At 45.9% G+C, this 11,163-nt stretch overlaps 1 protein-coding gene across 1 annotated transcript in view; it reads left to right on the forward strand.

Annotated features, from left to right (window-relative positions):
* The window catches only part of TMEM154 (transmembrane protein 154), a 31,373-nt gene extending 24,001 nt beyond the window's left edge, over window positions 1–7,372 (forward strand). Inside the window, exon 8 of the mRNA XM_056119028.1 lies at window positions 7,297–7,372. Coding sequence (XP_055975003.1) covers window positions 7,297–7,306 — 10 coding nt within the window. The 3' untranslated portion in view covers window positions 7,307–7,372. The remainder of the gene's footprint in view (window positions 1–7,296) is intronic.
* The last annotated feature ends 3,791 nt before the right edge of the window (window positions 7,373–11,163 follow it).

Genomic DNA, 11,163 nt, shown 5'->3' on the forward strand with positions numbered 1-11,163 from the left:
CTTCTCTATTTTTTATAGGATGTACCATTGTTGGTGTCTTTTTCTTTCAAAGCTATTTGTTGAGCAAGCATCTACTCAGCACTCCACTCTGTCCATGGCATGCCAAATAGCCAGTTCAAAGTGAAATTCTCCATTGAAATTAAACCTGGAGATCAGAGAGATTAAATGACTGTTTATGCAACACGTGTGTGTGTGTGTGTATGAGAGAGAGAGAGAGAGAAAGAGAGAGAGAGAGAAATAGAGAACTCAACTCTAAAAGAACTGCTTTAAAAACTTTATCCTTTTAATAGTTTTTCACTAGTCAAAAAAACAGAGATTAGGGACTGGGGGGATAGTTCAGTGAGTAGGAAGTTTGCTCTGCACAAGGCCCACCATGATTCAATTCCTGGCATCCTGTATGATCCTATGAGCGCCATCAGGAGTAATTCTTGTGAGATAGAGCCAGGCATATTCCTGACCATTGCTGGTGTGGCCCCCCAAGAAAACAAACGAACAACAATTAAAATAAAAAACACATAAAATAAAAGAGCTACTCTACGTTACAATGCAAACTGGAGACTAAAAACCAAAAACACCCCAACTCTCCCCCCACCCCAGCAGCCCCTCCCCAAAACAATGCATCTAACAGTAGGAAAACTGCCACCAGTCTGGAGGCTAATACAGTAAAATATTTGGAGTCGGATGTGCTGCCGTTGCCAAAGTGAAATACTGCGGTGTTTCGTGCAGGGGTGACCCCGGGGTCTCTGCCGTGTGGAATATGTGCTTGAGCCCTGAGCACAGCCCCCGCGCGAGAAGGGCAGTCTTGTGTGGACAGCTCTGGCCTTTCTGCTCAAGGAGATCCTGCGGCCACTCCCAGGTGCTCTCTCGGTTTATAGGCTTCTTCCTCCTTTCCGCTCTCGTCCCTCAAATGTCATCTAAAAGTCAACAAGTATTGAGTGTTTAAAGTGGATGAAGTGCCAACTGATTTCTCTCAAACCTGAGCTCAGTGCTAGGAGGATTACAAAGGGAGTTTAGAAACCCGCAGGACCAGAGCCTCAAATGGCACTGGGGCGGGAGGGAGAGGTGTGTGTATGCTGTGTGTGTTGTGTGTGGATTATGTGTGTGGTATGTATATTGTGTGTGTATTATGTGTGGTGTGCAGGATGTATAGTGTGTTTATTATGTGTGGCATGTGAATTATATTGTGATGTGTATAGTGTGTGTGTGTTATGGTGTGTGGTGTGTGTGGAGTGTGTAATCTGTATCATGTGTGGTGTGTGTGCAGTGTGCGGTGTATGCGCAGTGAGTGGTGTGTGGTACGTGTATGGTGTATGGTATGTGTATGGTGTGTGTATGGTATGTGTGTGTTTATTGTGTGTGGTATGCGCAGTGAGTGGTACAGAGTATGTGTATGGTGTGTGGTGTGTGTATTGTGTTTGGTGTGTGTGTGTGGCATATGTATGTGTGTAGTATGTATCATGTGTGGTGTGTGTATGGTGTGTATTTATTGTGTGAGGTGTGTGTGCAGTGGGTGGTGTGGGGTATATGGATGGTCTACGCATGTGGTGTGTGTGTGTGTGTGTGTGTGTGAGTGTGTGCGCGCATGTGCTCATGTTCGGTGAGTAAGAGATCTATAAGCTTCGTTAAGCCGCAGCACTGCGTGAACAGAGGCCCCGATGAGGCCCAGCAAAGGAAACCAGCCACGTATCTTTGGCTTCCGGGCCTGGGTGTGCCGTGAGCAGTTACTTGACCTCCTTCGTCCCACCTGGCCAGGCCTCTCTCAGGAAGGGGAAGGAACGACATGGTGCCACGCACCAGGGGCACAGGACCTAACTGCCAAGTCACTTGGTGTGAAAGGGAACTTCCCTCCCCCAAACCTAGTTCCAAGTCTTCCTAACACAGAAGGGCTTAGCTAAGGTTTATCTCCGGGCTCGAAGGCAGGGTGCATTCGCTGTAGTCATAAAGAAGGATTGTTACAAGATAAACTGGACAGGAGAACAAAGATGGCTTATCTGATGGTGTGAGCACAAAGGGGCAGTTATGAAACCAGGTGTCAGAGTTTCGCCTGTCCTCGTTTCCCGGGAAGCCTCACATTGCCGTGCTCTCTGACAGAGACGGAGACGTGCCCCCATCCACCCGGCAGGCCTCACAGTTCACAGGTTTGCTACCAGACGGGCTTAGGGGAAGGGCAACCCACTTTCTTAAATTATCTATTTGACACTCTGAGAAAATGACTCATTAAAGCCGCCGTCAGAGATAAGTTGCTAAAACCACACACATTACCATCGAGACGAGCAATAGAGGTTTGAAGTGGGATTTCTTATTTTATTTGTTGTCGTTCTATGGCAGTGTGCCAAGGTATTTTTAACAGGGAATTCGAGGATTTGCCAGAGTTAACGTCTGAGTTTATTTGATCATTTAGCAGAGATGATAAATAGCCACAGAGACAGCCGGGAAGGACTAACTAAATAAAGAAACGCATGTGCAGGGCAGAGGGCGCCCTGGCTCAGCCAACCTACCAATAGGCTGCGTGGCTTCCGGGTCACGGTGCCACTGGTGAGCATTGGCCTGTGAGGATTGCTCTAGTAGGAGCTGGAGCAACGTGTCCCCACAGTGGGACGTCTCTTGTCTGGCGATGGTGACGTGCATTTCCTGCTTCTCAGAGCCCTAGTGGTAGGGACCAGGTCTGAGCTCCTAGGGTCTGTGGTGACATAGTACACACAAACTTTCAAAAACGCTTCTAGAATGTTCTGAACGAGCCATACTGAAGAATGTTCTCTTTAGAAATTGCAAGTCTGTTTTAGAAGGTGGTATCTGAAAGCCTCTTGATATTTGGAGCAGTGTTTTCTGCAGACACCTGCAGGAAGAACACCAAGTATTAGGTCAGGCCTGTAGCGTTTTGTTCCCCCCCCCCCCCCCCCCCCGTTTTCTCATGCAGGATGTACCACCCCACAGGCACGTGGTTTCAGGATGTGTTTGGCAGGTGAGATGAGAACAGGAAACTTGGCTAAGAAAGGTGTGATCAAGGAAGTGGCTGAGGCCTGATGCAAGCTTGTTACCTGCCCCTGGACTCGCTTCTACTCTGAAAAAAATAAAGCTACTAAATTACCCACATCAACATTGGTACCACTGCAGAAGCGACACAGGATGTAAAGCCCCTAGATGCGGGGCAGGGGTGTGACTCAGGGTGGGAGACCAATTGTCTCACATATGTGAGGCCGTGGGTGGGTTCTTGATACCGAGTGACCCCTGAGAACCACCTGGAGTGGCTTGGGCCCCTTAAGCACCACCACTGTGCCCTTTGCAACAACTAACAGAAAGGAAAAGTATATTACAAACAGAGAAAGACCCAGGCATGCACTTCATCATAAGCATAGGGGGGTAAAAACCGAAGAAATCGTTCAATTTTTCATGGAGGGACATAGGGATTTAAATGACTGGAAAGGGACGTGTGCTGTCTGAATGAAAGACAATAAAGTAAAAAATTATCATTTTATATGTAATCCTGGCACTTAAAGAGCCTAATGAACATTTCCTTGGGAAGTATAACTGTGTGCAAGTGGTTAGGATAGTTTATAAAAGAAAAAAAGGAAAAAGAGCAATTGTAAGATGGAGCAGAAGGAGGGATGAGCCATGAACTTGTGTCAGTGTTGACAGTAACACCTGGGATTAGTGGGGACTTACTCCTGGATAGAACAGACTAGAAAATGTACAAACAGCCATAAGCACATGTGGGGAAAATCTAGAACTTGACCTCATAGGGCTGGAGCAATAGTACCGTGGGGAGGGCATTTACCTTGCAAGTGACGGAGCCAGATTCTATCCCCAGCATCTCATACGCAACCCTGAGCACCATCAGGAGTAATTCCTGAGTTTAGAGCCAGGAGTAACCCCTGAGTATCACTGGGTGTGAACCCCCCCACACACAAAGACACACACACACACACACACACAAGAGCTTGACCTCACACTTTAGGTTAAAAGAGATTCTCAAAAATGTTTTTGTTATAGATCAGTTTTATATAACTTTAAGGTGGGGATTTATTCGAAAGCAAGATATCCAAATCAGAAACCATTATCAGAAAAGCAAAAATTTACATTAAATTCAAACATTCTATACTTCTAAAACCACAAAGGGGGTTAGGGGTTCAGCTCAGAGGTAGAATGTTTGCCTCACATGTATGAAACTCAGGGTTTGATCATCAGCTCTGCCAAAAGGGAAAAAATTCTCAACCCCCTTACCCCCAAAAAAGAAATCAAAAATATTTTTTAAAAAACACACAATAACTAAAATTAGAAGTTAAATGACAAACTGGGAGCGATAGCACAGCGGTAGGGCGTTTGCCTTGCACGCAGCCAACATGGCCAACCCGAGTTCGATTCCTCCGCCCCTCTCGGAGAGCCCAGCAAGCTACCGAGAGTATCTCCCGCACGGCAGAGCCCGGCAAGCTCCCCGTGATGTATTCGATATGCCAAACACAGTAACATAGTATATATAATGAACAAAAATTTAATACATAAACCAATAAAAATATAATTGTCTCTCATTTTAAATATGAACAAAGAATATCAATATGCAATTTAGTGAGAGAAAAGAAATTAAAATTAGCAGAAGAGCTTTGAGAAAAATATCTATTCTTGTCATTTTAAAAAAGTCAAGGTAAATGCATCATTACTGAATTTGCAAACATCAGAAATAATAATATTTCGCATTGGAAAGACTTGAGAAGAAGAGGACGTTTCTCTAAAGTCAAGTGTTTGGGTATTTATACGGATATTTTGAGGAAGAGGCATAATGGACTGAAGGCTACTCTAGCTTTACACACGCACAGATTTTAGTCTAACATTTCCTCCTCTAGATATTTATACAGAGGTAACATTTGGAAGTGTGCTAAGATATAGAATTTTTTCCTAATAGCTAGAAACTAAAATTGAAAAGAGCCTAAATGTTCAATCAAAAAAACATAGCTAAAATTTGATTTTGGCCTATGGAGACAATGGAATACTTTGTCACCAGTAGAAAGATATCCTGTTTACTGGCAAGGAAAGGTGTCTGCCTGTCAAGGAGAATAAGGAAAGCAGACTGCCATACAATATGTTAGGATGAATTGAATCTAATTCCGGAAGCATGAGGGTCCACCAGAGTTACCCCCAGTAGTACCTGAGGGCCGTGCAGTGCCAGGCATTGCACTTGGGGTCCTGTTTATGCCACACATGTGCCCCTGATCTTGAGTCATCTCCCGTACCCTGGTCTCTTTTTGTTTGCTTTGGGGGCCATACCTGATGGCATTCAGGAGCTGATCCTGGCCTTGAGCTCAGGGGACAGTCCTGGCAGTGCTCCAAGGGGGACCATGTGACCCTAAGGATTAAACCACAGCCAGCCACATGTGATACAAACATGTTAACACCTTCTGGTGCTATTTCTGTATTATCGCTCAGTGCCCCATCTTATTCTTACACAAAAAAATTTTAAAAAGAAGTATATATTATTATCAAAGAAGGGAGTTTAGAAGAACAGATCCCTAAAGGTTAGCTATGGTAAGACTGGAAGTAGTTTTGTTGACTACTGATTTGTATTTTGTATTTTAAAGTGGGCTGGAGTGATAGCACAGCAGGTAGGGTGTTTGCCTTGCACGCGGCCCAACCGGCCGACCCAGGTTCAATTCCTTAGCCCCTCTCGGAGAACCCAGCAAGCTACTGAGAATATCTCGCCCGCCCGGCAAAGCCTGGGAAGCTACCCATGACATATTCTATATGCCAAACACAGTAACAAGTCTCACAATGTTACTGGGCCCACTTGAGCAAATCGATGAACAATGGGAGGACAGTGACAGTGATTTTAAAGTGATGAACATTAATTGACTATATAGTGATTACCTTTTAAAAAATTACTTCTGCTGGACACAGACCAGTGCTGGATGCAGAGTAGTATCATAGACAGGAGAGGGACTGCGTTGCTGCTCTTCGGCTTTGTCCTCTGCTTGGAAGAGCCGAACTATCAAAGACAAATATCAAAGGTCTATCTGTAAAGTGGCTTCGGAAGCATGGGCCTTCGTGCCCTTGAGAAAGGGACCCGCAATCTGGAGCCTTCTGTTTGGTGGCGATGGACTTCTGGCTCTTAGAGCTATTAGCTGGCTGCCACCCATTTCCAAGAACTGAACCCTCCTTGCCCAGTTCAGTTGAGCAGGCTAACATCATTCTCCAAGTGGGCTGAGACATTTGACGGCTCTTTAGGGGAGAAGCCTGCCTCTGGGACCAGTTTCCATGGAAAGCGAAGGTTGCTGCAGAGCATGCCCGCCTCTTCTCCTCCTTTCCCAGGGAGTTGGCTTCCTCTCTCAGCTTCTCCCCATCACAGTACAAAACACAGATGCACTAACATGTGCTCAACATCACTTCCCCTTTCATCTTCTCTCCCTTCATCTCTCCATCTGCCCATCCACCGATCAGGCGCTCCATCTGTCGGTGGACCCGTCCTGTCAAGTGGCTTTGGAAGCCTGGGGCTCAGGTGTGTGGGAATCGGAGACAAGGTTGATGGCAGTGAGCACTGGCTGAGGGGCAGTGGAGGTGCAGGTTGTGTTGACTCTGAACTGTCAGACAAGTCCTGGGAGGTTGGGGGGACTTCAGTTAGAGACCTAGGGAAGGGCTCAAAAGTAGACGAAAGAGCAGGAGGAGAGCCGGGGCTGCCGGCTTTCTGGGACATGTGGGTGGATGTGTGGTCTCACGGGGAGAAAAACCACCGAGCCAGATACTCAGCAGAGACTGCCAAGTGAGACACAAAAGCACACATCGGCCAGCAGCTCGGCCCTGTCCAAACACCGCGTCCATCACTGCTGTCTGTTCACACCGCGCCGCCCGGCCATTGAATTCCAAATGACACTCCAAGGCATCTCCAGATCCCTTGTGGCTCTGAACAACAACAACAAAAAAACAGGCTCTTGAGAACAGGCCAGGGCCACACGCTCTGGAGGGAAAACAACACATGGAAAACTTTCTTAAAGGGGGAAAAAAAAGGCAATTTGGCATCTATTCATACCCGAATGGGATTCGGCGTAATTAAAGGGGGAAGCCCCAGCTCCATCTGCTCCCCTCCACGTCAGCAGTGCAGGGCAGGGATATCTGAGTGTGAGCTAGGGCATCTTTCAGGGTTTCTGTGGGTCTCCTCAGCAAGGAAAGAAGCCTCCCAGCAGCCTCTGTTCTGGGTCTGTACCTTGAACCCATGAGGGTGCTCACAGCAGCTCCGGGGAGGGCTGACCCAAGTCCTGGAGCTCATGGAATTCTGCTCCTGTTTCATTGTTTGTTGGTTTTTTTTTTTTTCAGTGACCACTAAGCCCACTACTGAATGGGGCTGATGTTTTCCAAGAGAGGCTGTCCTGGAGGGAGTCTGCTGGCCTGCCAACCGAGGATGAAGAGGATCCGAATTTTATTAATTTCCCATCCATGGAGATACAGAACCTTTGGCTGTGTTTTCCAACTCCCCCTCTTCCCGATGATGGCGGCACCTGTGCTTGGAAGAAATCTTGATGGAGAAGCATCAGAAAAGGCCGCACTGACTTCCACCGCTGCCCTCGGGCCTGGAGGAGCCACTGACTTCCACTGATAATGCTCATCTGAGCTTGCTGTGGCCTTCTCACCTTCCGGCATCATGTCAGGAAGCTGCTTATCTCTTGTTTCCTTGGGGAGTCACTCACTCCCCTAACTGGCTTTGGATCATTCCCTTAGGTTATTCAAGCCCTTCTCTCTGAAGTCATGGCAGACCACAGACTTCTCTCAAGAAGAGTTGAGTCGCAGAGAAGGCAGTGAGTCAAACGAGGATCCTAGGTAGACCAAGAGGACATGATGAAGAGCCCACAGTCCTGAGAAATTGTTGTTCTGTGATTTGAGGTCATCATGTTGGCTGTTTCCAGTCACCCTTGGGAACTTCTCAGAGGAACAGGGTGTATTGAGGAGCTAGTGTCTCCCTCTTCAGCTAAAATCACCTACTTGGTCCCATGCCCCCCAAATCTCACTCTTGTTTTCTGTCTTTCCATCGCTGTGGGGAAGGAGAGAGTATGGGCAGGTGTATGTGTGTGTGTGTGGGGGGGGGGGGGGTGGAGGAAACATGTCCCCTGCTGATCTCTAGGGGAGCTTTATAGTCATTTGAAACAGGCAGAATAAGAAATGCCTGGGCTGATGGTTGAAATCATGGGCAGAGTCATTCTTACAGAGCTGGGTGGAGCCTAGTGTCCCCCTGCACACGGCTGTCTACACACCACCAGTCTGTCAGAGGTGACATCTGTGTGGAGTTGGAGCAGTGCTGCTGAATGCACTGTGGGGTGTACTGCTCTCCTGCTCACTCCCACCACATAAAATCAGGCTGCACTTCATCCAGAGTTTTCTAATTCTGACCCTCAAAGCCTTCCGGTGTGCTGGGGGCCCACAGCGCTTCTCTAACACCTGATAGTTTATGCCCAAAAGGAACAAAGAGTGCATGCTTTCTTTTATTCCAACATAAAAACTGAGGGCTGATGAGGCTCTCAAATATTAGCTGCTGAATTGGGGGTCTTGGGTTCCAAGAGTGGCCTGAGTGTGTATCAGAAAAAGTCCCTCCCTTCCCTTTCCAGAATTCTTTTATCTAGTATTTGCCTCTGAAATAAGCTGATGATAATGTTAGAGGCTGAGTTCCAAGCCGGGGGATCTCTCTACACAGTGAGAGAGAATTCTCTGGTTGATTTTATGCTGCTGGAAGGTTCCACTGTTTGGGGACTGCTTAGAGCTTTGATGAAAAACAGTCTTCGAGCTACATAAGTTGGACAGTCTGATCTGTAGGATTCTTGTTAGTAGAGTCTAGAATGGCATCTTTGTTCTCACTGCTCTTTTGAAGATTCTGATCCAACTTGTGCTTTACAGTGACGCCAATGTTTATGCCAATGCCACCATTTTCCAAATCATTGTTTCTGCCCAGTCAGGTCTGTAAAGTTTGTTTCCCTTTATCATTTTGATTCACAAAAGGCTCGGCTTTCTTCATTCTCTCTGGGTGTCCAGACTTTTGCTGAATGCTTAATCCCACAAACTTCATCCAATCCCCTCAAATAATTGAGAATTCAGAGATGTGTTAGGGAGCCCGAAGTTTCACTTTTTTTTGTTTGTTTTTGGGTCACACCCAGCGATGCACAGGAGTTACTCCTGGCTCTGCACTCAGGAATTACTCCTGGCGGTGCTTGGGGGACAATATGGGATGCTGGGAATCGAACCTGGGTTGGCAGCGTGTGACCGCTTGCAAGGCAAATGCCCTACCCACTGTGCTATCGCTCCAGCCCCCCGAAGTTTCACTTTGAGGAAATAATATGCCATTATTTTCAAATTTGATATCATAACAATCAATAGATATCAATAGTTATCATAAAACTATTCTCATTCAGTATAAAAACTTCAAATTCCACAAAAAGTCAGTTCCATGAGGCTGGGAGGTAGTACAATGGTTAAGATGCATACTTGGCCAGTACCTGACCTGGATTTATTTCCTGGTACCACATAGTCCCTCCAAGCATCACTGGGTGTAGCCCTAGAGGCTTGGGTATCCCCAGCATGGTCCTTGCACTGAACCAGCGGCCTGGTTGGCCAAGAATAGGCGGTGAGCACCACTTAGGGGGAGGACTCCCCTCCCCGTAGCCCCTGCAAAAGAGAAGTCCATCAACTTTCTCTTGGGTGCATAACTGAAAATTTTGCTATTCTCTATCTAGTGTCTGTGCATGGCACTTTTTGAAGAGATAGTTTCTTCTGGTATGATCTATGAGATTGAGAATCAAGATAGTAGTGGTAGTCATTCCTACCACCATCTACATTTTTATGACAATCCAATCAGTAGACAGACTATACTTAACAAATTTAAGGCTTGCTTAAAATCCCAAACTTAATTGGGGTTCAGATGATAGTTTATAAAAATCTTATTCATTTGCCCTGAGTGGGTAGTGGAAAGCAAACACATGACTAGAATATTTGAAAACGATACAGTTTTATTGCACTTTGGTACCTTTTAAGCCAAATGAGACGTCCAACCTTGTTGTACTAGTCAAAACTCCTCAGGAAACTTGTTTTTATAAATATGTGAAAATAGCCATCTGGGACTTTTTAACCCAGCCACATGACTCCTCTCTGGGAATGCAAAACTGTTATTCTAACACCAGCCTAAGATCCAGGATGGGGGAGAGATCTTTCTGCCAGCCCCCCTCACCCCATCCTGGGGCTCGAGCAAGGTAAATGGCACTTGGAAAGATCCTTTGTTCTTTTCCTGGGGCTGTTGGAACTGTTCATCGGCACTTCTGCCCTGATTCTGAGAAAAAATGCAGGACTTCCACTTTCCCTTCTGTCAGATTTCATTCCAGCTCTGAAGATTAGTGGCAGGAGAAGACATGGTCTCACACTGGGATAATGCAGCTGTGGGGAAAAGCTTGAGACGGTGCCATGAGTTAAATTTACCCGTGATGCTTTCGAAAAGCTTAGTGTCTCCTGAGAAGAAACGCCTCTGAGGTTCCCCCTACTAGCCACACAGGCTGCCCAGAGCAGTCTCCCTTCTTTGCCACATGGCTCATTGTTGCAATAATGAGACAAATCCTGGATAGGGTTCCTCTGTGTGTGTGTGTGTGTATGTGTGTGTGTGTGTGTGTGTGTGTGTGTTAGTCAAGTTGGTCTTTAATCACTGTGTTTTTCACACCACCACTTGCTTAAATCACTGTTTTAACAGCTTTTTGACAACGTCTCGGCCAATATTGCCTTGTCTAGCAGTTTATCTTCCTCTTTGTATTCTTGGAGATGGTTTTTGTCAATATCTGGTGAAGAGTTTTGTTTGTTACTTTTTCTAAATAGCATGTGTTTAAGAAAAGAACAATCCGGACAACTACATAAAATAAAGTCTTTTTTTTGGTAATCAACTCTAATGATGCTCTAAGCTTTTTTGAAGCGTTATTTTAAGCTCAGTTCCTGGGCTGAATTGCTTACAGTAACATGAAGACTTCCGTTCTAGTGTAACTAGAGGTTAGAAATAATGTACTGAACTATTTAACAATCAAGGGTGGGTGGGATTTTGGTCATTGAAACTTAGATATGGAGGATTCAGTTACTCATTTGCCTCAGGCCACTTCATGTAATTTTTAGAGGCTTTTCGTACTTTACAGATAAGTCTTTGAACTTTTTACAAAAACTATAGTT

The sequence above is a fragment of the Sorex fumeus genome, unplaced genomic scaffold, assembly GCF_029834395.1.
Source record: "Sorex fumeus unplaced genomic scaffold, SorFum_2.1 ptg000039l, whole genome shotgun sequence".
In the NCBI taxonomy this organism is placed as follows: domain Eukaryota; kingdom Metazoa; phylum Chordata; class Mammalia; order Eulipotyphla; family Soricidae; genus Sorex; species Sorex fumeus.